At 47.5% G+C, this 27900-nt stretch overlaps 1 protein-coding gene across 2 annotated transcripts; it reads right to left on the bottom strand.

Moving 5' to 3' along the window:
• Nucleotide 1: 1 nt before the first annotated feature.
• Slc35e3 (solute carrier family 35 member E3) lies at nucleotides 2-27108 on the bottom strand. Of its 2 annotated transcripts, XM_038314531.1 has the most exons (6): nucleotides 26547-27108; nucleotides 25671-25781; nucleotides 21753-21911; nucleotides 19024-19106; nucleotides 13681-13910; nucleotides 2-367 (listed from the first exon to the last, which is right to left on the bottom strand). In XM_038314531.1, exons 1-5 carry the CDS (start codon nucleotides 26946-26948, stop codon nucleotides 13724-13726), a joined length of 942 nt encoding a protein of 313 aa, XP_038170459.1. In that variant the 5' UTR covers nucleotides 26949-27108; the 3' UTR covers nucleotides 2-367; nucleotides 13681-13723. The 2 variants fall into 2 exon arrangements, with proteins under 2 accessions (XP_038170459.1, XP_038170458.1); XM_038314530.1 differs by lacking the exon at nucleotides 2-367 and having other exon boundaries at nucleotides 11293-13910.
• Nucleotides 27109-27900: the final 792 nt, after the last annotated feature.

The raw sequence follows: 27900 nt of genomic DNA, 5'->3' as shown, positions 1-27900 counted from the left end.
CCTCCCCCGAGTCCACCCCTCATTCACTCTTCCCAATGGGTAAGGGCTCCATGGGGAGTCAACAAAGTCTGGCACATTAAGTTGGGGCAGGACCAAGCCCCTCCCCCCACATTAAGGTTGATCATGGCACCCCACCATAGGAAGTAGGCTCTAGCAAGCTAGCTCATGCACCAGGAATAGATCCTGGTCCTACTGCCAGGGGCCCCTCAGATAGTCCAAGCTTCATCACTGTCTCCCACATACAGATGCCTAGTTTGGTCCCGTGGAGGCTCTGTCGGTTCAGAGTTCATGAGTTTCCGTGAGCTTGGTTCAGCTGTCTCTATAGATTTCTTCATCATGATTTTGATCTCCCTGAGCACAGCAACTCCTATAAAGAGAAATATTTAATTGGGGCTAGCTTACAGTTTCAGAGGTTTAGTTCAGAGGTACTATCATCATGGTGGGACTCGGGGTGGTGTGCAGGCAGACAAGGTGCTGGAGAAGGAGCCGAGGCTTCTACATCTTTATCCATAGGCAGCAGGAGTCTGTGTCTTATGGACAGACTTAAGCTTATAAGACCTCAAAGCTCGCCACTTCTTCTTCCAACAAGGTCACACCTCCTCCTAACACTGCCAACTCCCTACAGGGTCTATTTTCTTTCAAACCACCAGTGTGCAAATCAAGCAGTCTACCACTGAGTTATCCTCAGATCTCAATTTTTTTTTTTTTTTTTTTTGTTTTTTGAGACAGGGTTTCTCTGTGGCTTTGGAGCCTGTCCTGGAACTAGCTCTTGTAGACCAGGCTGGTCTCGAACTCACAGAGATCCGCCTGCCTCTGCCTCCCGAGTGCTGGGATTAAAGGCGTGCGCCACCACTGCCCAGCTCAAATTATTTTTTGCCTTGAATTCTACTTTGTCTGATATTGGCAGGAAGCAAGATTTCCTTCTTCTCTCTTTTTAGGAAGTGTCTAATGAAAATAAACTTTTTCTATTGAAAGCTTTGTTTTTAAATTAATATGAACTTCACATGGCTCGGGTTGCTGTATGTTTGAGTCTGTTTAGGCTCTTGTTCTGTTTTCTTTCTGCTCAATTCTCCCAGGATCAGTCCAAACACGATTCCAGTTGAGAAAAAGATAAAGAAACTGAGGACCCGGGGTCCCCAGTCGAATGCACTGCACATAGAGTGTGCAGTGCTAACGCATGGGCAGACTGACCCACGGGATCACTCCAAACACGGTTCCAGTAAAGGAAAGCAACTGTAGCAGAACGGGGAGAGACTCACTGATTGAAGCAGTGGCAACAAAGTCACCTGACCCCAATCAAAATGGCGGCAGCCACATGTTGTATGGAAAAGTCACTCAGTTAAGATGGCGGTGAAGTCACTTGACCTCAGTTAAGATGGTGGTGAGGTCACATGACCTCAGTCAAAATGGCAGCAGTCACACGCTGTATGAAAAAAAAAAGCCATAATTTTTGAGTTGTATGGGTTTTAAAATCAATAATAAGAGATGGAAAAGCCACAAATTTTGAGCTGTAGGTATTTTAAGCTTAATAATAAGAGAGACCTAGAAGCGTGATCCACCCTATCACTGAGCCACAAGCAGCCACAAGCAGCTCCACGGCGGGGAGCAAAGGCTGGAATTGAAAAAAGCCAGGGGACAGACATAGATGGTTGCTATCCACAGTTGAAATTGTGAAAACCCGTGAAACGGCAACACCCAAGGCCTATAACAGGGACATCTCCCCGTATAGGCAGGGTGTAAATTGGCACGAACACCCAGGACCCATGAGCCGGGCGTCCTGACTCTGGGTGGGGTGCTATGGCCTGACTGGATCCGGTTGGGGTGACTCAGAAGCCAGAGAGGCCAGAGGCCGCTCCAAGGGGCCTTTTATGATGAGGGAAAGAAAAGAAAAGAAATGGAAAAAAAAGAGAAAGAAGGATCTGAGGGATCCTGGGCCCTCAGTCACAGGTGGATTGGCCCTGGGCCATCCCAAACACATTTAGGCTGAGGAAAGCAACCATAGCTGAATGGGGGAAACTTACCAATGGAAGCCGGTGGTGGAAGTAGGAAAAAACCTGGTTCAGGAACCCAATCTCTGGAGAGAAACTGGAGTGGGAGAGCCTATCTGAGTCACGGCACCAATATTGTTCTTTTTAAAAAAAATGCTACAAGATCTCCGGCGGCAGTAGGGAGCAGTAGGCAGCAGAAATGCTGTAGGTCCCAAATGGTGGTAGTGGGCCATGTGGCAGCAGACAGTGGGCCCTGGGAGCAGCCAGTCCCAGGCAGAGATGGCTGCCGGTCTTAGAGCTGTGGCCCTAGCTGTGGTGGCAGGCCATGTGGTGGCAGGCAGTGGGCTCTGGGAGCAGCCAGTCCCAGGGAGAGATGGCTGCTGGTCCCGGAGCAGTGGCTGGTCCCAGGCAGGGAGACACACGGCGGGCAGGCAGGAGACAGAGACATGGATAGACACGACTTGCAGTGTGAGGTTGAATATTTATTCAGGGGGTTATGAAGGGGGAAGGGAGAGGGGGGAGAGAGACAGAGAGAGACAGAGAGAGAGAGACAGAGAGACAGAGACGAGAAGAGGAGAGAGGAGAGAGAGATGGGGGAAGTGGGAAGTGGGGAGAGAGACAGAAGCGAAGCTGCCTCTCCGAGAGGAAGATGGAAAAGAGAGCGAGCTTAGGCTGGAAGCTAAAGATCAGCCTGCCTCAGCGGATGGGGGAGGGAGTGGGTGTGGCTTGTCTCTTAAAGGGACCAGGGACCAAAACCATAAAAACTATGACTACATTTAAAAAGCGCGTGATAAAGTTATAAATTCTGGGGGCAGGGGAGAGAGATTCAGGTAGTGTAAGTAGGGTAGAGCACCGAGGGAGGCCGAGGAAGCTGCAGCTATGAACATGGTAGAACATGGAGAAGCGCTTCTGTAACAACTCCTCGGCAGTTTGGATGTTCTGGGGAGGGGTGGGATTCCATGGAGGACAATAAGAAAGTAAGAACTAGCCAAAGGGCAACCCAGGAAAGAGCTCAGGCAGAGGCTGAGAGAATGTCCTAAGATGGGCCTGCTTGCAGTGGCTGGAACCAAGGAGACTAGGTGAGGACACAGATCACATGTTATAGGTCCCTGAGGAAATGTAGCTGAGTCAGAAGGGCTTCAAGGGTGACTTGACAGGCTCACTCTGGCTATGGAGAACAGGATATGGGGAGCAAGGGAAAATGTGGGGAGATCCTTGGGGGACAGCTTCAGTAGGTGGGTTCCAGACTTTGGAAGAGTCGGCCAGTTTCCTGCCGGACTAGAAGGCGAGTAAGAAGAAGCATCGATAATGACCTCAAGCTGCCCATGAGCAAATGTCAGCACAGTGTGGGGCTGAGGACACAGCGAGCTCAGTGTCTCCTGGGGTCCTCTGGTTGATGGAGTTCCATATGCGGTGACCCAACCTTCTGTCCTCTGGACTCTGTGCTCTTTCAGTAAACTCCAAGGTAGCTGAGAAAACAAGCTGAGGAATTCAAATCCCTAACCTGAGACCCACTTTAAAGCCAGCAAATAGGGCCGGGCCAAGTTAGCCAAGCACAAGGCTCCCCAGTCCACTTATCTTGTGCTCAGAACTTCGGCTGTCTCTCCACAGGGTGGGCCAGTCTTCCGTGAGTGTGTGAGGACCACTGTTCCAGTTCTGACCTTTTCATAAACTATAAAACACTGTGTTGACTCCGATGTGGTGGTGTATGCCTGGAGCCTCAACAACTCAGGAAACTGGGGATGGATTCTAAGTCAGAGGCTAGCCTGGGAACCTTACCCAGACCCTGTCTCAAAACAATAAATACTATAGCCACACTGATGATTATCTTGCATATCACCATAGAACCTTCATCTGACGTCAGATGGAGATAGAGACAGAGACCCACATTGGAGCACTGGACTGAGCTCCCAAGGTCCAAATGAGGAGCAGAAGGAGGAAGAACATGAGCAAGGAAGTCAGGACCATGAGGGGTGCGTCCATTCACTGAGACAATGGGACTGATCTAATGGGAGCTCACCAAGGCCAACTGGACTGAGACTGATCAAACCGGACTCTCTGAACGTGGCTGACGAGGAGGGCTGACTGAGAAGCCAAGGACAATGGCACTGGGTTTTGATTCTACTGTATGTACTGGCTTTGTGGGAACCTAGTCTGTTTGGATGCTCACCTTCCTAGACCTGCATGGATGGAGGAGGAACTTGGACTTCCCACAGGGCAGGGAACCCTGGCTGCTCCTTGGACTGGAGAGGGAGGGGGAAGGGAAATGGGGGAGGGGGAAAGACATGGGAGGAGGGGAGGAGGTGAAAATTTGTAAAATTATATAATTTAATAAAAAAGAAAAAAACCAAAAAAAAAAACCAAAAAAAAGACAAAAACAAAAAAATAAAAAAATAAAAGAGACTAAGGATACAGCTTAGTGGCAGTCCCCTCCCTGACATCCTCCAAAAGAAGAAAAGAATCCTTTTGTAAACTGTAAGATCGGGAATTGTGACTTGGTTTGATTCGCTGACTCCGTGGGTAGGGAAATCCCAGAAATTGCCAGGGCGGGGATGGAGGTGGGGGGCGCAGTGTTGGGTGGAGCTGGAGCGTGAGGACCTTGAGAAACCTCACCTTCGCAGGTTCTGCCAGAGTTCACCGGAGCCAAATGGTGCAGGGTCGGGGGAGTGGAACTGTGGCTCAGAGATTCCTTGGCTAGTTTCAATGTAGGGAGCAGAGGAGATCCTGACTGAGGTCCTGAGCCCTGTGTGAATTGCACTGTTGACGTGGGCGTGGCCAATCCAAGGACTCACTCTGAGGCCCAGGCTCAAGGAAAATCAGAGCTTTCTCAGGAGTCTACAGGAGTGTTTACGAGTGACTGACCAGTGTGCATAAGCCTAGCAACTATGGCTTCCTCACCCTGGATGTTTACAGCCTGACAATGCTCACCTAGAGAAAGCCCTCCCCGTGTGCTGTACGGAACAAACACACTGGGGTTCCAGGTTGTAATGGTTTAGAAAACTCTCACCTGATCCTGGCTTTACTGTACAAGTGTCTGCCCTTTCTTCATCCCTATGCTCACTCCCACTCAAGAGTTCCTGGACCCAAGCTGCTGGGGCCTTGGCATTCCAGAACATTATTGAACTAGTCGGACTTTCCTTTGGGCCATCAGTTCACAAAGCTTCATGGAGATTTCTTTCTTTCTTTTAATGATTTATTATGTGCAGTGGTCTGCCTGCATTTATGCCTACAGGCCAGAAGAGGGCACCTAGGTTTGTCTAGACAAGAGTTTCTCAGTAAGAATGGAGCCTGACCTAGAACTCACTTTGTAGCCCAGGCTGGCCTTGAACACGTAAGAGATCCACCTACTTCTGCCCCCCGAGTGCTGGGATTAAAGGCGTGTACCACCACCGCCCGGTGTGAGCACCAGGTCTCCTTATAGATGGTTGTGAGCCACCAAGTGGTTGCTGGGAATTGAACTCAGGACCTTTGGAAGAGTAGGCAGTGCTCTTAACCTTTGAGCCATCTCTCCAGTCCAAGACTTCTTATTATTTATGAAAGCTCGGTCTTAGCTTAAGCTTGTTCCTAACCGGTTCTTATAACTTAAATTAACCCATATTTTCAAACTATGTTCTTTTACGTGGCTCGGTCACCTCTACTTTGCACTGTCCGTCCTGCTTCCTCGGAGTCTTCCTGGTGACTCCTCTTTTTCTTCCTCCCAGAATTCTCTCTGCCCTGAAGTCTCACCTATACCTCCTGCCTAGCTATTGGCTGTTCAGCTTTTTTTTATTATGTATACAATATTCTGTGTGTATGTCTGCAGGCCAGAAGAGGGCACCAGACCTCATACAGATGGTTGTGAGCCACCATGTGGTTGCCGGGAATTGAACTCAGGACCTTTGGAAGGGCAGGCAATGCTCTTAAGCACTGAGCCATCTCTCCAGCCCGGCTGTTCAGCTTTTTATTACACCAATCTCAGCTATACAGTTTTACAAAGTGGAGATGAGACACTCAGGTTTGGCGTCCCTGAAAGGAGCACTGAGCACAAGCACTGAGTACAAGCACTGCATGTTGGCCTCGTGACATACCTTATGAATTCAAAGAATGGCTCTGAATGTGGCTGAAGAGCTGTCTATTCGGTCACCCCACAAAAAGCAGGGTTGCAGGACCCCCAGTTCCTTAGAATTTCTTCCTGTGCCTCCCGTTGTGAGGTGTGTGAATTCTAAAGACCTGGGCTTTGCATGTGAGAACCGGTATAAGGCAGCATGGGAGGTGAGGGGTGGATGGATATATAGATGGTTGGAAGAAAGGGCTTCTGTATTAGCAGGGCAAAGGAGATTCTTATTCGAGCCAGAGTAAACCCTGCTTATCCGGAAGCAACAGCAAAGACCACTGGCACATTCCTGGTGCTGACTGTACTGGGGTCTGCTCATAAAGACCAGCATCCCACTTTGAGGGCTGTCTGTGCCTGTGTGCTAAGGAAACTATGCCATTTCCTCTAGAGAAGGGGTTCTCAGCCTTCCCAGCCCTGCGACCCTTTAACACAGTTCCTCATGTGGTGCTGACCCCGGCCATGATTTTCACTGCTACTTCCTGTCATTTTGCTACTGTTGTGAAATGTGATGTAAATATCTGATATGCAGGATGGTCTTAGGTGAAAGGGTCATTGACCTTAAAGGGGTCACGACCCACAGGTTGAGAACCTCTGCTCCAGCTTTTCACACTTCACACTGACGCTCAATTCCAAGACTTGGGTGTGACCTCTCCATCACTGATGAGACTGTTTTCTTGTTCTCCCAGTTCATCCTGCAGCAAAACTGGGGAGCGAGTGGGGATGTTGGGGAGGAGTTAATGGGCACAAGGATGCGACACAGGAGTACTGTGCAGTTAGCATGCCCAGGGGTACTGTGCAGTTAGCATGCCCAGAGTTGGGGTACTGTGCAGTTAGCATGCCCAGAGTTGGGGTACTGTGCAGTTAGCATGCCCAGAGTTGGGGTACTGTGCAGTTAGCATGCCCAGAGTTGAGGTACTGTGCAGTTAGCATGCCCAGAGTTGGGGTACTGTGCAGTTAGCATGCCCAGAGTTGGGGTACTGTGCAGTTAGCATGCCAAGAGTTGGGGAATAAAAAGAGGACGGTGAAGGACAAAGCAGGCCTTTGCACCTGGTGGGAAAGTTTGCTCCTGGTTCAAAAGGCTTTATTACTCTATCCAAGTCTATATGGCCACCAAACCACTCTCTCCTGTCAATCCAATGGCCCAGAGTTTAGTGCCCCATAAACGGAAGAATGGCTAAGATCAGGGTCCTACTAGTCTATTCATAATGGACTACATTTGATTGTTTCCCTGAGCCCTAAAACCCAACAGAGAGAGTCCTCTCCACCTGCCCAGATAAAAGGACATGAATGGGGGGATGGTGCAGTGGTCAGCGATACTGGCTGCTCCTGTAGAGGACCTAGGTTTGGTTCCCAGCATCCACAAAGTTCCAAGGGCTTCTACACCCTCTTCTGACCTCTGTGGATGCCAGGCACATACACGGTGCACAGGCAAACATGCAGGCAAAACACTCTCACATAAAATAAATCTTAAAATATTACGAGAAACAAAATAAACACAATGACATCCAGATGTTCAGGGATACACCCACAGCTGCAAGAATCAAAATTAAAAGCACTGTCAGCAAACAGAGTTGTCCTTCCCAACCTGGAGAGGCAGCCTGCAGCCTGGAGGAGAGGGTGCTGCTGCAGCAGCCACAGCTGGACTGGAACAGAAAAGAGCTAGGACAAGGCACAAGCAGCCACATCTGTCCCCTAGATCAGAACAGCATAAGATTCCCCAGAAATACCTCAGATTTGCTTGTGCTCCATGCGTGAGGCGGCACAGGACCAGCCCTGACTATACACAAGGATAGAGAATCACTCACTTAAAACTCAGGGTGGAAGTGAGCAAACGTGAACATTCTGGGTGGAAAGCCAATCATTTTACCTTTTTTTTTTGTCCTTTTTCCCCCTCCCTTCCACATTTTGTTTTGTTTTTGTTTTTCGAGACAGGGTTTCTTTATAGCTTTGGAGCCTATCCTGGAATAAGCTCTTGTAGACCAGGCTGGCCTCGAATTCAGAGATCTGCCTGCCTCTGCCTCCAGAGTACTGGGATTAAAGGTGTGCGCCACCACTGTCCAGCCCTTCCACGTTTTGTTATATAAAACATGTTAAGGGCTGGAGATGGCTAAGTGGTCAAGAGCCCTTGAAGAGAACACGGTATCCACATGGCTCACAACCATTTTAACTCAGTTCCAGGGCATTCAGTGCCCTCTTCTGGCTTCTGTAAGAACCAGCCAAGCTTGTGATGAAGACATACATGCAAGCAAAAACACTATACACATTCTTTTTCCCCCCTTTTTGAGTCTTCCAAGTGTGGTCAGTGAGTCTCTCCATAATTCTCCAAGATGTACAGTACAGGCCATGAGAGTTGGCCTGGCTCTTCAATTCCAGTCAGAGACAGACCCAGAGCCCAGGCATTGCCTCAGGGAGTCCTATCCAGGCTGTGTCTCCCATTGTGACCTGGTAAGCCCTCTCCTGTGCTGAATGTAGGCCTGATTTCTGACTGAGAAAAGAGGAACTGCAGAGACAGGAAACTGACTTTGGGGTGAGTCAGACACAGGAAGGAGAGAACGAAGACACATGCTAGGTACAGATGATTTGGTTCATAAGGAAAACCTTAAAAGTTAAACATTTAGCCGGGTGTGCTGGTTCACACCTGCAATCCCAGCACTCTGGAGGCGAAGGCGAGAAGCCTGCAGCCTCCACAGTTGTCAGTCAAGGCTGGCCTGGCTACAGTAGATGCTGTCTCAAAACAAGAAGCGCACTGTGGTTTGAGTGATTAATGTTTCTCAGAAATAAGTTTTAGGACATTGGTGACTTTAAAACAGTATCTTTAGGAAGTATTTTTAAAATAAAGCAAAGAAAGGCTGCATTTCTTAGTTTATCATTGTGATCGAGACAGTACCACACATGCACACATGCATGCACGCACACACACACACACACAGAGAGAGAGAGAGAGAGAGAGAGAGAGAGAGAGAGAGAGAGAGAGAGAGAGAGAGAGAGAGAGAGAGAGAGAGAGAGAGAGAAAGAGGTTCAGGGGCAGGGGCATGCCTGAAGTTGCAAATCGCTAACTGCACCGTCAGCAAGCATGGCTTTCCTTTCTAACCCAGAACAGGTGCCAACAGCCCTGATTAGATCTACAATTCTGTATTATAGCTCAGGCTGGCTTCCAACTCCAAAGATCTACCCAGTTCTATCTCCTGAGTACTGGGATTGAGGGCTGCACAGCCACACCTGACTCTCACTATCTCTTGATGCTTCGTTTCCTGCCAGTGTTCCTGTTGTGCAAGGAATGGGTGTGTGCACGTGTGCACGCCACAAACGTTGTCAGAGAAGACTGCAGTATGCTGCTGTCACTCACTGCCTTGTGCCCTTGAGACCTCACAGAACCTGAAGCCAGGACAGGGCCCCAGACAGGGCCTCCAGTCCCTCCTTCCCACAGTACAGGGATCAAGGGTTTCCTAGCTTTTATTTAAAAAATTTTATGTGGGGCTGGAGAGATGGCTCAGAGGTTAAGAGCACTGACTGTTCTTCCAGAGGTCCTGAGTTCAATTCCCAGCAACCACATGGTGGCTCACAACCATCTGTAATGAGATCTGGTGCCCTCTTCGGGCCAGCAATAAATAAATAAATCTTAAAAAAAATTATGTGTATGGACAGGCAGTGTGGCAGATGCCTTTAGGGAGGCTGAGGCAAGCAGACTTCTCAGTTCAAGGCAAGACTGATCTACATAGTGAGTTCTAAAACAGTCACTGTTACAAAAAATTATGTATGTCTGTGCACTGTTGGACCCTAGAGTCCAATCACCGAGAAGTCACCCCCCAGAGACGGTCTCTCACCACCACAGCATGAGGATTTTAGTAATTCTGTCATGACAGGGTCTTCCAGCATTCGGGAGGCTACAAAGACACCGAATAGCCAGTACAGGCTATTTTTAAAGGGAAAAAAAGCACAGAAGGAAGGGGTGTCTGGGGGTTGTTCTTTAACTATTATGATTAGCTTACTCAAAAGGGCTACTACCAATTATTGGCTGGAGAGCGGTTGCCAGATCAGATGAGGTAAGGGAAAATATCTGAGGGTCATTTTGCCTCTTTCCCAGGGCCTAAGTCAAAACATCAGTAACTGAGTCAACACCTAAGGGTTACCTTGCCCCTATTCAATAAGTGAGTTCTATTTGGAGAACATTCACAAGGACTCAGGGAGATGACAGAAAGTTCCCAACATTTCAGTACATGTGTGGGCAATTATTAGGTCCTTGGTTCCCAGGGGAGAAGGGGGGGGGGCACTGCTGCTGAGACTCAGAGGGCTCAGAATTGTCAGAAATGGTGTCAGAATTGTCTTCAAGTTTTACAGCACCACTTGTGCAGCTGGTGCCTACAGAGCCAGGGAAGAGCATTGATCTCCTCGAACCAGATTTCTAGATGGTTATGAACTGTCACACGGATGCCAGGAATCCAACCAGCTCCTTGGGAAGAGCAGTCAGTGCTCTTACCCACCGAGCCATCTCTCCAGTCCCCCAAGCCTGTTTTGTTTTGTTTGCAGACAGGGTCTCGGTGTGTAGCCCTGGAACTCACTTTGCAGACCAAGCTGGCCTCAAACTCAGAGTTCCACCTGCCTCTGCTTCCGGAGTGCTGGAATTAAAGGGTGTGTACCACCCCACGTGGCTATTTTTTCTCTTTTAATGTGGGTGGTTAGGGACTCAAATTTGAATCCTCATGCTTGGGCGGCCAGTATTTTAACCCACTGAGCCGTCTAAATGGCACCCCCGCCCCACTCACGCACACACATGGACTGAAAAGGAATTGGACTTCTGCTGCAGTGGAGCTGTGAGTCTGCACACACAGCAGCGCAGCACATCACACACGAACCTCATCTTCATGAGCTCCAGTCCACAACACAAGTGATTAAAAACTAAACCGAGCTGAGCGGTGGTGGCGCACGCCTTTAATCCTAGCACTCAGGAGGCAGAGGCAGGCGGATCTCTGAGAGTTTGAGGTCTACAAGAGCGAGTTCCAGGACAGGCTCAAAAAAAAAAAAAACCCAAAAAACAAAAAAACCTAAAACCAAACAAACAAACAAAAACAAAACCAACCTAAACCCAGTTCCACTGGCAACAAGAGTCCTGTGTTTAGTCGGTCGCTGGGCTTGCTAGGGTATTGGTGCATTTTCCTCGGAAACTTTCTTTCAATTTGACGATCACCTTTGGGTGAAAAATGCTTGTCAGTCTGCAGTTGTAAGAGCAGTTTATTCACTTATGCGGACACAGCTTCACTATCTCATCCCCACGGAGCTCCCACTCATTACACCTTCCTTTCCGGATCGCCCTCTGTCCCCAGGTTTTATGGACAGTTAAGAGCTTGCACACAGCACAAATAAACTCAGTTGTTAATGCTCAGAAACCAGATGGTCTCTGTGCTGGAATATCATGTCTTTAGCTTTTGGGAAACAGTTACACACTAATTTAAACACACATAGAAAATGCTTAAGCATAATACCAAAGATGCATGTGTTCTGCAGTTCTTAGCTCTGTAAACAGAATAAAAACATAGCAGCACATACACTGACATACAACAGACTGACACAGTGAAATTCTCCAAACACATGATCCTGAAACAGGCATATTGCCTTTCCTTTTTATTTCCTGCTAACAGGATCTCACCATTAATTCAGGCTGCCTTGGAAGTCCAAGTGGTCTACATGGCCAAGGAACTTCCAGCCTGTTTCCTCATTTCTTGAAAGTAAAAAGTTTTTGTTTTGGCAGTGCTCGGGATAGAACCCACGTTTTTTTATTTGGTTAAAAAACTAAAAAATGCTGGGCAGTGTTGGCACACACCTTTACTCCTAGCATCCAGGAGGCAGAGGGAGGTGGATCTCTGTGAGTTCGAGGCTAGCCTGGTCTACAGAGAGCTACAGTACAGCCAGGGCTACACAGACAAACCCGGTCTTGGAAAACCAAAAAACCCTAGAAACCACCACCAAAAAACCCTAAGAGATACTAAAAGCTACCTTTCTCCGTGAAAATAAAATCTAAGACAAAATCTGTCGTCACAATATCGATACAGACATGGCTCTTTGTCTTAGTTGTTCTCTCCCTCACAGAAAGCGCATATCCAGAAAGTTATTTCAAGAGGAGAGATCCTACTCTTGCGAGGTCATCAATGGAGTTTGCAATGGTGAAGCGTCACGCTACTCAAGGCAGACACAATACACAGCACCCTATTTGCTGGAGACCACGCATTCTGTCAGCATCTCAATTAAAAGTACTTCTCCACCCCTGTGAAATCTCACACAACTAGCTAGTGTTTTTACTTCTTTCACATCTTCCCTATTTTCCACCAAGTTTCAGCCTAGAATTGAGAGCTTTTGCTGTCATTTTCTGCACAGTGCGATCCAGTTTTCAACGCCATATAGTGCTCCTTCCACACTGCTTCATTCTGTGGAAGGCGGGGGGGGAGGGGAGGGCTGGAATGGAGGCCATAGCAGAAATCAGTAAGATGAAATGTCCGAGCAAGCTGGACAAGCAGTTGCCAGGGTAGACACCTACCTCTTTCCACATGTACAGTCTGCTTTTGTGGTTGCTGCTGAGGATTGTAGGCAGGTTCTCTACTGCGGGACTATTCCCTCTGGCCCTATAGGCCTTTCTTTGAGACATTTAATCGTGGGGTTTAGTTTTGCTTTTTAACTCCACAAACAGTAGCTAGAGCTCACTGAAAGCTCAAAGCCATGCGAGGACCAATGAGACTGCCATCCTCCCAACCCCATTACTTCCGACCGCAGATACTCACTAGCACAGACAGAGTCTACGCTGTTGAGTAGGTCTTGCTGCAAGCAGTCTGCCCTGTTTGACAGGGAAGAACTTCTTATATCGGCTTGCTACCGAAAGAGTAGGGCTTTCAGAGCCGTGGTCTGTTCTATGACCATATCTATGACAGTTTGCTTTCTATGAATATTTCAGTTCTACAATGAAATAATAAAAGCAGCTAAAGGCCAGGTATGGTGGCAGAGGCAAGCAGACCTCTATGAGTTCAAAGCCAGTTTGGGCTATATAGAAAAGAATTCCAGACCAGTCAGGGCTACATTTGAGAACCTGTCTCAAATCTACTATCATTGTCCAAATGATAAAGAAAATAAACCACTTTTTAATTTAAATTCTGACTCCATGTCTCTGGATGTAACTCAATGGTGGTGTTTGTCTGGCAAGTGCAAGGCTTTGGGTTCAATCTCCTGTGCTGCACAGTGACTAACGTATACTACACCTCACAGTGGGAAACCCTGTTAGCGGGCAGGAGTGCTATGTAAGCACTGCCTGCAGCACTGGAGCGTGCACCCTTTGTCCTTCCCACAGAACACAACTTTCCTGTGTCTCAGCTGGCAGGATGAAACCACCTTCCACGCAGTCCGTGCCACTTCTTCGTAGGCGCCGGAGTTTGAGCCCAGGGTCTGGAGCTGCACTGCTGAGTGGCAGCTCCAGAAAGTCTTTGAAGAGAAGCGCTAACCATTTTGGTTTTAGAAAATTAAATCGATGAAAAGTACTAACAGTCGTCACATTTTGAAGAAAATACTTCTTGTAAGTCACTGGGGGAATGTTGCATGGTAGCTTTTCCACAGACTTACACATTTCTCATCTTTTTCTCAGCCTTCTTTTCTCCGCCAAAGCTCAGGGCCGTTGGACCAGTTTACTCTTACTTCCTTCCTGTTCGCTGAGTTTAAAGTGGGTATAGGCGAGGATGCCAAACAGCGTACATAAAATGCCAAGTCCCTGGTTAACTGACAGCGGGTCCTTAAATAAAATGTATCCTCCACACAGGGTGATGCAGAACTTGAAGTGTCCGAACATGTTATAGCTGAGGTGTTCAGATAAGGAGACAAACAAGCAATGAGCCAGATGTTAGGGTCACACAGGTGTGTTAACAGCATTCACATGACAAAGGCTACCTGTGGCTGGAAAGAGCTTCATGTAATATGGACTCAACAATCACCAGGCATTTAAAGAACAGACACTTAGGTGACATGCTGGGTCAATCAGACTTTCTTCGGACATGGTTTTAGCAATTTACAAATAGATTTGAAAATGGTGACTTTGCATTAAAAATTATGTGTGTGTGTGTGTCTGTGTGTGTGTGAGAGGGTGTGTGTGTTTTGTCTGTGCATGTGAGCTTGATGCCCATGGAGACCAGAAGAGGATGTTGGATTCCCTGGAGCTGGAGTTAAAGGCAGTTTTGGCCACCTGGTGAGTGATGGGTGTGCCCTTAATTGCTGAGCTGTCTCTCTAGCCCCAACACTATTTATTCTTTCAGGTTGGACATAAACTACATAAACACACACTCCAAAGTGACAGGAGACTGCCTCAAGCATTCCTGATGACCTCTAGAGAGGACATGCAGAGGGAGGGACAGAGAGACATCTGCACAGCACTTCATGGTTATATGGAATGGCATCCCTAATAAACTGTCACTGGCAATGAGCTGAGATGTGCCAATGACAGGGAGTTGACGCAATGAAAACTTCGGGTATGCCTAAGATTAGGAGGGCAAGGGAGAGAGGAGCCGGAGAGGGAGCAAGACCAGCGCCAGGCACTGCCAGGAGTTCTTCCAGAAGCACCTCCCCTGCCTCCACTGCTTCTCACCTCCCCCACTTTACAACTCTGGAGGCCCAGAGAGTCTACTGATTTAAAAAAAATACTTTATTTATGTACTCATGTGTGAGTGCGTGTGTGTGCATACATGCCAAGGCACATGTATGGAGCTCAGAGGACAACTTATGGAGCTACGGTGTGGGCCCCTTGAGCTCAGGTCATCAGGCCTGTGGAAGGTTCACCTGCTGAGTCATCTCACCCACTGAATGCAACAGCCAAGTGACACAGCTCAGGTGCCCGGAGTCTAAACAAAGGTGGACTTATTTAGCTCCAAAGTTCAGGTTATAATCTAAGATAATGCCAGCAATTCATTACTGGGCTAAAGTTGTTTCCCAAGTCATTGTTCATATTAAAAAAAAAAAAACCACACATACACATACATCCCTCAGAAATCATTCTCCTGACATACTTTACACATAATTATTTTTTTCTATCTAAAACTAATATTGTATTGCTCTATGGTTGTACACTACAAACCTATGTTTTTCCTAGAAACAGCACAGAGGCAGCTGCCACTCTGTGCCTCGGTTTCCCTGCCTATTAAACGGTAAGATGATCTGTGTCTGCCTTGTGTGGTCGATATGGATCAGGACCTGTGAAACTCCCGGCACACAGCACGCACCATCAAGTCACCGTAAGTTGTCAAGACAGCTTGCCCATGTTCGTCAGGACCGCCCAGCACTGTGGATGTTACTGTCCCTAATTTCCTTGCTGCTTCCCTCTTGACCCCCTCTCTTTGCAGTGATGGAGACAATGAGCTGACTGAGCCTGACCCTGCATCCCTCAGCTCAGAGGGGACCTCAGTGGAACCACAGAGCTCCCACCACACTTAGCTCACAGGAAGTGGTAGGCCTTGGCAGAGGCCTGGCTCCGGCTGACCTCTACGTGCAGGCTCTCTACTTAGTTCCAAAGCAACGCAGCTGGACGTGGTGATGCAGGCTTGGAGCAGGAGCACCGGAGATCAGCTAAGTGGTAAATCTCAGGGGCGCATGGGCAGCTCCCAGGATACCTGCTTGAGTTGATGGCCGAGATCTGGAGGCTATGGCCAGGATGGCATCACAATGTCACACCTTATCTCAGTTCTGTGCTATCTTCAAATACACTGCTTCAAATACTCCCTGCCCTGCTAGGTAGCTCATGGCCTGTCAAAGCCATTCATGGAAAGGGAAGGCAAATTTAATGATGCTCTTTGGTGGCTCTTTTTAGGAAAGGAAAACAAAGAGCACAAGCTGCAGTTCTGTCTGCTCCACGCAGGCTTCACCTTGCTCCAGTGCTCTGGTCAAACCGCCAGTCGCCTGGCCTCGCAAGGTCTGGGACCAACTGCCAATCTCCCTCAAACCCGACTCGGCAGCACCTGACCCAGTGCTCCCCTCCCCTCCAATGCTCCTCTTCAGCTCCTCTCCCCTCTGTGAACTCGGGAGGCGCAGAGTCCAGGATTCAGTCTTTGCATCTTTTCTCTGACCTCTTTGCCGGGCAGTCTCAGTCTCTGCTCACGTCCCATCTTGACACTGACTCAGGACAATCCCTGAGGCCTGCCCTGAACCCGGCACCTGGAACTCTATCTACCTGCACTTCAGAACTCTGCCTCAGCCACTGCGACACGCATAGCACGCAGCCTCACTTCCTGCTTCGTGTTCTCCACGCTCAACTGTTCAGGAACCCTGCTGCTGGTTCTTGGAAATATGTCCAGAAGCCCGGTACTTCTCACCATTTCCTCTGTGGCTATAAAGAGTCATTTATACATGTGTGTGTCACCCAGACGAAGGTATCAGATCCCCCAGAGCTAAACTTACAAGCCACTGTGAGCTGCCTGTCATGGGTGCTGAGAACTGACTCGAATCCTGTGGCTAAAGAGCAAGTGATCTGAGCTGCTGGGCCACCTCTGCAGCCCACAAGCTGGTATTTATGAATTAGAAACTTCAGTGGCTTCCTGATGGTCTCCCTTCTTCTCACCTTTTCAGGTCCAATTTTCTTCAACCACGTGAGCAATGGCTGCAGACATTTCTGACAGCTGGGGTGGGGCCTGGGGTTCTCCTGGCACCTAGTGGCAGAGACATGCCATGCCACTACCCATCTTGCAAGGATAGCATAGGTCCCCAAACTAAGCAGTCTTGGCCTCAAGGCGGACAGCATGCGGTGAGAAACCCTGCTCAGAACTGCGGGGATCCACAGTGCTTCCGAGGATGTGAGAGCATGCCACCTCTGCTCCCGGTGCCAGTGGCTTCTCACCTCAGGCGCTCACAGCTCTTCCCCGAAACCTCCACTTGACTGAGCTCTCCCTGCTTCTCAGCCCACTCCCCGGCTTTCTGTGTTCACCCTGCTTCGACTGCACAGCTGCCCTTCTCAGGCCCCTCACCTGGTGCTGCCACTGTCTAAATGCTCTTCCCAGTGAGACAGCACAACCTTGTTGGTCACCTGAGTAGCCTACCTAAAACTCCAATCTGGCCCAAGCATTACATGCCCGCCTTCCTGCTTTATTTTTCTTCCCTGTGGCACTCAACACTACCATCCTACATATTCATATTTAATTCTTCTCCATGTTGGTAGTCTGGCTTCCCCGCTAGAATTTAAGTCTGTAAAGGAAGAGATTTTCATCGCTTTGGTTCGCTACAGTACCATGAGTGTTAATACATAGTATATAGTATACATATGTATAGTACATGGCCTGTATAAAGATTCATTAAATTAAGTAATGGTCTGTAGTGTTTAGTCAATAAATACTAGTTGAATTAATGCTTTTGTTTATTCTTGTTTGTTTATTTAATGTATATGAATATTTTGCCTGCATGTAAGTCTCTGTACCAAGTAAGGGACTGGTACCCTTGGAAACCAGAAGAGGGCACTGAATACCCTGGAACTGGAGTTACAGACAGTTATGAGCTGTGGGTGCTGGGAGCTGAACTTGGGTCCTCTGGAAGAGCATCAAGTAAGTGCTCTTAACCACAGACCCAACTCTGAAGTCCTGAATGAATGCCTTTAATGAAGGCACATTCTCGCAGGCCTTGATTTGATGGCACAAGGCAGAGATTGTGGGACAAACCGGGCAGGGCACGTCTTGTTTCTTACTCTGTAATGGGGGACGGGCTCAGGGCTCTGCTCAGTCTGGCAAATACTCCACCATGGAGCCATAATCCCTTTCCCTTCTCTGTGTGGTCTATGTGCGTCAAGTTATTTCACCTCTGTGGCTCTTTTCCTTGTCTGTAAAATGACAGACTTTCCCTTCACAGAGCTCTGATGAGAACTAAAGGATCTGTTTACACAACAGTAGCCAGCACAAGATACATATTAAGCACTGGGTTTTTGAAAGAGATTATGATCATTGTTACTTATTGATATTTGGCAAACAGGTTATTTGTATTTCTGACATCTCAGTATTTACTCACTTATATAAAAAAAGCATACTTTTTTCTTCCTCAGCTTTATAAATGAGATCTCAGTATATATAGCCCAAGCTGGTTCAAACACATGGCAATCCTTCTGCCTCAGCCTTCTATGCCCTGGGCTTACAGGTATGACCCATCATCACACCCAGCCTTAAGTCAGTATACTCTTAATAAAATGTCACCAAACTACCTCTTTCACACGAGGAAATTAATTCTTCACGTTTGCTTACAGCAGGGCAAAGTGAAACGTGGGCAGGATGGCGGGCAGGGTGTGAGAGCTGGCAGTGGAAGTTGACCTTTAACACATAACTTCATTTTTTAAAAAGAAATTTGGAATATTAAGAACACCTGTTTCCAATAAGTACAGACCCACTCCAATCAGATGCCAGGGCACGGAATTACCATCCGTTACATAAGCTGACCACTTATCATCACCACGGATATTGAGAACTGACTCAAAAAACCTCAGCCTCCACTCGATGATTAATCCAATAAATATCACATAGACCCAATACTGCAAGTCATGGTGCTAAGTCAGTTTTTATAGGAGGAAAGGTCACTACTACTTAAGAAAATTCAGAAGCAAACTCATCTTCAGTTAATAAATTTCATAAATACTAGTGTGGAAAGACATTCTTAAAAAACGAAGGGGCTATAGCAATGTCCCGGCAGGTAAGACCTCTACAGCTCTCCCAGAGAACCCGGTTGGATTCTCAGCACCATCTGTAACTTCAGACCCAGGGAATCTGATGGCTTCTCTGGGCTCCAGTGCATCAGGCATGCATGTGTGCACAGACATATATGCATAAAAACACCCACATTGATGAAATACAACAATAAAAAAGGTTAAAATAACCAGCCTACTTAACAAAGGCCATGTAACAATGTAGCACACGGGAAACAAAGAGCATACACATTTGAAGTACACGGAAAGGATACGTGACTGGCGATGTGTTCCCAATGATCCAATAAATCGATAGGTTCACCATGAAAGCGATTACTCCAGACAGTAGTACCATAAGCTACAAATGAACCAAGAGAATCATTAAACCAGGAACAAATATGTCTCATTAGGAATATGCAAAAATGCAAGCGTCATCTTTTTGTTTGTTTTTTGAGAGAGGGTTTCTCTGTGTTGCTTTTTTTTAAAAGATTTATTTATTTATTATGTATACAACATTCTGCCTCAGTGTATGCCCGCATGCCAGAGGAGGGCGCCAGATCTCAGTACAGATGGTTGTGAGCCACAATGTGGTTGCTGGGAATTGAACTCAGGACCTCCGGAAGAGCAGCCAGTGCTCTTAACCTCTGAGCCATCTCTCCAGCCTCTGTGTTGCTTTTGGAGCCTGTCCTGGAGCTAGATTAAAGGCATGTGCCACTACCATCCGGCAAACTCAATGCATTTAAACAAGATGTCACATGCTGGTAATCCCAGCTACACGCTTTATGGTAGAAGCAGGAGGATCACTGCGAGTTTGGGCAATGGTTTACAGAGTTCCAGGCCAGTCAGAGGTGCATATTGAGAGCATGTCTCAAACAAACACACTAGATAGACAAGCAAACACTGCACCAAAAAAAAAAAAAAAAAAAAAAAAAAAAGTTTAGAAAATCAACTTGGTGCTGGGCAGTGGTGGGGTACACCTTAAATCCCAGAACCCAAGAGGCAAAGGCAGGTGGATCTCTACAAAGGGAGTTCCAGGACATCCAGGACTACACAGAGAAACCCTGTCTCAGTAAGCTAAAACTAACCAAACAAACAAACAAACTTTCCAACAAGCAGTGGGAACCTCTGCAGTGATGACCGGGTGTCTGGAGCACATCTGTGATCCTTGTAATTCTAGCATTTGGGAAGGAGAAGCAGGAAGATCAAGGCAGCTTTGGCTACACAGTGAATGTGAGGCCAGCCTGGCTATATGAGATGCTATCTAAAACAACAACAACAAAAAAGCAAACAAATAAAAAAAGGGGGGTAGGAGATAGGTCAGCACTAAAGAGTGCTTCCTTTGCTTCCGAAGGACCCAAGTCCGGTTCCCAGCACTGTTAGCTTACAACCACCTTGTAACTCCAGCTCCAGGGGAGGTGAACCACTGGCCTCCAAAGACACAGACACAGACTAAATAAAATAAATCTTTAAAAAGCAAGCAAAGAAGCTAACAAAACAAAACAAAACAAAAAATTAGTCTTGAATGTGAATTTCTAGGTTCATTTTTTTTCTTATTCACTTAAGGAAGAAATATTTTCTTTTCTCTCTTTTTTTTTCCCCAGACAGAAGTCTCCTTATATTGCCCAAGGTACCTACATAAGACGGAAGAATTCCGCAGGCAGTGGTGGCACACGTCTTTAATCCTAGCACTTGGGAGGTAGAGGCAGGCGGATCTCTGTGTGTTTGAGGTCAGCCTGGTCTACAGAACTAGTTCCAGGACAGCCTGAGCTGTTACACAGAGAAACTGTCTCGAAAAACAAAAAGACACAAGGATTCCTTTGGCTTCAGTTTCTGAGCGGTTGAGATACAGACATACATCACTGAACTCAGCTTCAATAAGGTTTCATTAAAACAATGCAAAAAATAAAGGTAAACAAAACAGTCTATGGAATATTTACAATCCCAACTACTACCACATCTGTTAACGCCAGGACATGGATACCTGTAGATTAAATTCTGATGAATCGTTCATTTTTATGCTTACTTCAATCAAAAACATTTCTTGGCAAGGCATTGTGAGGAACACAGTATATACAAAAAGGACTTAGGAATTACTTGAAGATAATAAGCATCACGACATGGGGAGATGGCTCACTTGATAAATAAAAGCACCTCTACATGAGGAGGCCTGAGTCTAGATATGCTGAGCTCATGCGAACGCTGGCAGTGGCTGTGTCTGTCCCCCAACACTCGGGGGACCCTGCTACAAAGATAAAGTGGCGCATAACTGAGGAAGACGCCCGACGTCAGCTTCCGGCCTCCATGCGCACCCCATGCGCACCCCAGACCCCCCGACACACACACAGAACCAAATCCTAGTTTCCCACGGATGATCAGGAGGCAGACCACAGGAGGGCAGAGCGAATGGCCAGGGTCACACGGCTTTGTGTTCCGCGCCCACTCTGCTAGGCTGCTTCTCTGTTACCCAGGAGGGAGTATTAGACAGAGTTTCCAGCCCAGGTAATGGGACTTGAGATCTACATAGTTGCTGGGCAACCAGACAATAGGTTCTACATGACTCTCAAGGCAGGAGATCAGAACCAAAAAATTGCTAATGCGGTATCTTAGGTTTCCAGGGGGCTCTACTTTCTTAATATTTATTTTTATGTATATTCAAAATCTATCCAATGAGTAGATAGTCTTTATTCAAAACACCCTTTGTTTCTAAAATCATGTTGTAAAAATATAAAATTAAAATTCAAAGCCCAAATTATGTGTGGACTCTAGTTTGGCATGGACAGAAAGGTAGCGGGCACTGGAAAATGTGGACTGCAGCTGGGTCAGCTGTCCTAGTCGGGGGTCCTTTCATGTTCCTGTGCCTCCGTCTCTTCATCTGAAAATAACCCTGCCTGGTTCCATTAGAGAGCAACCATGAGAATTGAGGCTGTGCTTTGGAATCCAAACACTGCCTTAGGAAAGGAATGACTTCTGCAATTTCTTAGGCACCAAAATAATCAGGACTTACCAAAGCAGAAACTGACCAGGGACCAAATATTCCTCCCTCTCCAAACACTGGCTCAAAGAAAGGCACAGCCACCAGCAGCATGGCGGAAGACATGGGAGCCTGGTAGTACAGCAGCTGCATGGAATTCACCTGCAATTCATGCTGTTTGGCGCCCACCCACTGAAAATCAGGAGATAAGAAAAGTCAGGTGCATAGAAAAGCATTGTTCAGTCAAAGCCGCACTGGGTCAGGCTAGGGAAGAGGACACACCTCATTATTCTGCAAGGTTTTAAAGAGTGGGGAGACAGCACCTCAGATGAAGGAGCTCTGTGAACCCGGTATGCGATGATCTACTGACTTCTCGATACCTTAGATGGGAAAACAGTACTCCCTCTACTCCCGATTCTGCTAAGCAGCGGGAATATATGCACCCAGGAGCCCCATGCATCAGGGCACCAGAGAGTCAAGGAGGGAGTGGCAGTTAGGTGAGAAGTATCCAGTTTGCTTTCTTCAAAAACGTATTGGGAAAACTGGAGAAAACGACTGGCAGGACTAGCTAACCACTGACCACTGAACTACAGTCTTTCTTATTCTAAGTGGGCTCCCATGTCTGGCTCTAAAGGAACGTGACCTTCAGAGGCACTTTAAAACCCAAACAGTGGCAAAAGACATTTTCCTCTCCAGAGAACTCTTCTGCAGGGCGGATTTCCCACATGCCACCAATCTACCTGGACACAATGGAGTAAACAGAAACCCTAAAATACTGTCTCATTCAGTAAAAACCTCAAAAACCTCACATACCATGTCCTCAAAATACTTCACAAATATGACTAGAGAGACTCTGGAGAGTTGACAGTTCAAGGCAGATCTGGCAGGAACAGCCTGGCTTTTGAACCTCTGCAGACCTGTTCCTACGTCTAGGTATCTGGTACATAAAGCAACTCTACAGGAATTCAGCAAGACTGCAGTGGAGAAACAGGAAATCTGAACCACGCTCCAGCCAGCTTTCACTAAGGGGTCTTCTGAAAACAGAAAGGACGGGGACTGCTTCTCCCCAGCCCGCTTACAGGAGTGCTGCAGTGAGCGAAAACAGGAGGGGAGCAGACTCACCTTCCCGCTCTGGCAGCCACCCTGGCTGCCTCTTCCCATGCCGTATCCAGAGCACCACCCAACAGACACCTTTTCCTACCTGCGGTCTCCTGCAGCTCTTCCCTCTTCCCTCGTGCATGCTGGGCAAGCACCCTACCACCGACCTCACCCCCATCGCCACACCCTGAGTATCTGTAACTTCTCGGTCACCGCAGCTTCCTGGTCACTTTCCTGAGTCTTCAGGGCCACGTTTTTCATTATTGGTCCCCCCACTCCCTCGAGACAGGGCTTCTCTGTGTAGCCTAGGCTGTCCTCAAACTTGCTCTGTAGACCAGGCTGGCCTTGAACTCAGAGATCTGCCTGCCTCTGCCTCTGCTGGGTCATGTTTAAGACCAAGCTCCTCCTGTCTATAAATAAGCTTCCCTAGTGCTACCTCCATCCCTAATGGTCTCCTCTCCCACAGAGACCCAGCTCCGTAAAAGTCCTGGTTTCTGGTCAGTAGGGTCCTAACAGTTCTTCCTCCCAGAGAGCCGCCCTAGCCCAGGTTCTTCACACTGTCCTTTCTTCCTGCATCCTCCATTGCCACTGGAATCATTTTTAACTATAAGGCCCGGCAACACCTCTCCCAATCTTTGCTGGAGTCTGCGGAATAAAATCATTTCCTCTGAGTGACAGCAAGACTTTGCCACCCACTCAGCATCACCCTCCCACAACACACCTACAGTCTAGCCTCACTAAACACATCATTTCCCCCAAACACTCTGCGCCTCCACACATATTAAAGAACAGATCTCAACACTTCACTGCCGAGCAAACGTCTGTGCCTCCAACTTAACCTCTCTAGTCTAGCCTTGCCATCCCACGTGCACAACTGCCATTTCTGCCTGGGCAGGACCTTCCTGGGCATGGGGGAACACTACTGGGGCTGGTTATGGACTGTCCACTCTGTATATGTATCTTGAAGGGCAGGGTTACCGTTGCTTTTCTTCATTCTGTCCTCGGGGTGAGCATAAAGGAAATGTCTGTCAAACCAGTAAGTCTACCGTTTCTCCAGCTAAGAGCTGAAGATGCTCCTTTCAGCAACAAACAGGATACAAGAGGCAGCTGAAATAGTTAAAGGGAGTTCTCGTGGTGCTGGGGTCTGCCTACTCTGACACGGCACCTGCTCTTTACTGTGACTGAAGCTGTGCCTGTGTCTTCAGCCACTCCTTCATCAACCTTGCGAGCCTTGCTACCGACCTTTTGATCCTAATCTACAGCAAGTCTGAAGCAAAAATGGCCGTTTTGTTCCTTCAGGAATAAAATGGCCACAAAAAAAAAAAAACAAAACCAAACAAACAAACAAACAAACAAAAAAAACAGTGAGTGTTGTGAACTGGAATTATGTATAAGGAGTAAAAGAAGAAACTCTAATATTTAACAAGTAGACTGGGTATGGAAACACATTGCCTATAGTTCTTTCTTAAAAAGTAAGACGGGAGGCCAGGCAGAGTGGCACATGCTTTTAATCCTGGCACTTGGAAGGCAGGCAGATCACAGTGAGTTCCAGGTTAGCCAGAGCAACACAGTACTGTCTTAAAACAATGACAAACAAAAAAACAAGAACAGAAAATCAGCTCCAACAAAAAGTAAAAAGAAGAAAAAGGAGATGACTCAGCGGGTAAAGGTCCCTGCTGCTAAACCTGACTACCAAAGTTTGATCCTAGGCACTCTGGCCTCTGCAAGTTGCCCTCTGATCTCAATATGCACATAGTGATTGGCATGTACATGCACACATGTGTACTCATGCATACAAACAAAATAAGTGTAAAAAATAAAAAGTGAAGAAAGCTGGGGATGTAGCTGAGTGCAGTGTGTAAGAGGTCTTGGGTTCGAGCCCCAGGACAACCACCCTAGAAGTCTTATTAGCAGTAGAAGTTGTTGAAACTGTTAGCCGCGTTGTGAGTTTGAGCTCAGTGTACAGTGCCTGCTTAGAGTACAAGGAGGCCTGGGTCCAATCCTCAGCACCAGGTCCCCAGGGATAGTATTTTCTGTAACAATGTTTCTGGGACAATCACTACCATCAAAGAGTTAGGTGCTAGGCTGTAGTACTGAACAAACATTCCTAACTAGAAGGCCTTCCTTTATCACCTGTGGATACTTGTGACAGAGGTAACATTGGTTACATTTTGGCTTTGATTCCCCATGCAGGCACACCCTGAATTTCCAGACCGAGGTTTTCAGTATAGAGAACACTGTTTCACTGTTCCCTACCTCCTGCTATGTCTCCCCACTAAACAGGACACAAAACCCAGCTTGTTGGGAATTTATGGTAATGAAGTGAATCCATGAAAAAAATTTAACCACATCCTGGCTACAGACAAGGCACTGCGTTTGTACAAGAAGTTAAAAACCTAGAAATCACTCTATTGACCAGACAAATCATTAAAAGCCAATCAGAGTTGTAACACCAACACTTCTTTTGAGTTTAAAATATTTACACCTGATTTTTTTTCATGTCCAAATGTTTGCAAATGTATGCATTTCTTAAGAGCAATGACAAATATAACCAACAAACTTACGAAGCAAAGCCTTATTGCTTTTGTAAACACTTCCCTGGAAAAAGCAAAACAACAATAACAAAAAATTTGTCCCAAACTCTGATGGTTAAGCATGGATATTGCACACTTACAAATAGGTATCACACACTCTAGTTTCTTTCTCCTCTTCACCAGGAGTTAAGACAATCGATCAATTATGCTTTCTTCCCAACAGTTTATTGTCTCTGTACTGTATTTTCTAACCTGGGGATACAGCTTCAAAATTTAAGAAATCTGCTAAAAAGGCACATAGAGAAAAAACATTACCAACCACTTGATAAAGGGACGTGACTAACACCCCAAGGGCAGCAAACACCATGCCAAGGGCGTGGAACTTCACGTCGTAGTATGAGTTTAGGATTACACCCACAGTTATAGGGATCTGCAAAGAAAAAGAGGCAATGATGTTGAGATTAAATTCAAGAACAGTGTCTTACAAAACACATCACTGCGAACACTGAACTGCATGTTTTCTTTGTTGGGAAAACTGCCAATCCTATGTAAATTAGTGTAATTTCTCTGCAGACATTCACATACAACTCTACATCTGAGAGAAAATCACGAATCCATGTACTGTGCTTTCTAGGGAAATACTATATGCATTTCCAGGTACGTACTTACACATGAGCATACACATGTAAGAAGGAAAGCATTAAGACCTGAAATACTAAAAGCTACTAACCACTAACGTCATTTTAATGACTCTTATTTAAAGGTACAGGCATCCCAGCAGTATGCCGCTGAAGGCATATCCTGAGATATTTCATGCTACACTATTTCGTGGTTTGACTCCCCATGGGTAGAAGGACTTTTTTTTTTTTTCCCTTTCAAGCTTTCGCAGATATCCTGACACTTTGAATTGTACCATCTAAGGCAGCTTTCCCTCCTCACCATTTAAAGATTTCCATTATACAGTAGTTCTAACCCACAGGAACACACCCTTTTACTAAGAGCCAGAGGAGTGCCAAATGGCTTTTTCCACTCCACTCCTCTCTAAAATAGGTCGGGCAGTCACTATCTTAAAGACTCGTGTGGAGTCAGGAGAATGGGAATGAGCCCGGGACGCCAGGCTTATAAGCAAAGTGCCTTCAATTTTCCCGGGAAGCAAGACGAGGTAGGTGGCCAGGGCGCTCCCGCAGCTACTCACCATCGTGAGCTGTATTCTGACGGAGAAGCTCTTTTGGTACCAGAAGGTCTGGATGGCTATGATCACCGGCGTGGTCATGGCCTTGGCCAGCTGATAGGTGCCGATAGTGTTGTTTTGCAGAGAAAGGTTGGTGAAGACCACAAAGCCACAGAAGCTGAGGGCCAGGAGGAGCAGCTTGGAGAGAGGCAGACTTTTGGGAGCAAAGATGTCCAGTTTCTGGCAGATGTATAAGCCCAGCCAGGTGACCACGAAGTGCACCAGGGTCAGGCTCATATTGGGGAAGCCGTGGTGTACATAGATCCATTTGTTGAGGAACACGATGCATATGGACACCAGCAAGTTGAACAGGAGCCCGGCGGCGATGCGCCCGTTGCCCCGGACCCGGTCGGCCAGCGATGCCATGGTGCCGGCCGGCGGTGGAGCGGCACCCTCGGCCAAGCCCGGGCCGTCCAGCCTCCCCGCGGGGCGCCCAGCCGCTCCCCGGCCGCCCGGGTCCTCCACCGCCGCGTGCCGCAGCCGCCCGCCTCACGGTCCGGCCGGAGACCGGCGAGCGCCAGGAGGTCCCGGGCAGCCGCCAGCGGCCGTCGGCGGCAGCTCCTGCTGGCCCCGCCCCGAGCGGCCACGTGACCCCGCTCGCACTTCCGCCCCGCAGGCGCAGTGGGCGCCGAGGGGCAGGGAGGGAAGGGGATGAGTAACCTCTGTGGCGGGTCGCCCGCCGTCCAGACACCGGCTCTCGAGCTGGGAGACCCGGCGGCGCAGGCCCCCGCCAAGTTCACACACCGTGGGTGCTGAACGATTTTAATCCTCTGCAGAGGGGAAAGCATTACACACTGAAAACATGGAAGAGCGGAGAGACAGTATAGCTGTCATATAATTAGAATGTACGTTTAAAAATATTTTGGCTTATTTGCCTCGAAAACTATTTTTTTTTTTTTTTTTAGGTTTTTTTTTTTCGAGATCGTTTTCTCTATAGCCTCGGAGCCTGTCCTGGAACTAGCTCTTGTAGACCAGGCTGGCCTTGAACTCAGAGACCCGCTTGCCTCTGACTCCCAAGTGCTGGGATTAAAGGTGTGCGCCACCACCGCCCTGCACCTTGAAAACTTTTAAACCACAGATACTACATCTTTCACCCACAAATTCTTTGTAAACCTAAACAGCAAATCTTGGTCCAAGATAATTATTTTGCACTGCTAAGAGGCTTATTATAAAGCAGGCGGTGGTGGTACACACCTTTAATCCCAGGACTCGGGAGGCAGAGGCAGGTGGATCTGTGAGTTTGAGGCCAGCCTGGTCTGCAGGGTAGCGGCTTATTACAGTATGAAGTCCAACTTCAAAGGTCTGGTGCTGGAGAGGA

Source organism: Arvicola amphibius, chromosome 17 (genome assembly GCF_903992535.2).
Source record: "Arvicola amphibius chromosome 17, mArvAmp1.2, whole genome shotgun sequence".
NCBI lineage: Eukaryota > Metazoa > Chordata > Mammalia > Rodentia > Cricetidae > Arvicola > Arvicola amphibius.
This window is presented reverse-complemented; position numbering and strand designations above follow the sequence as displayed.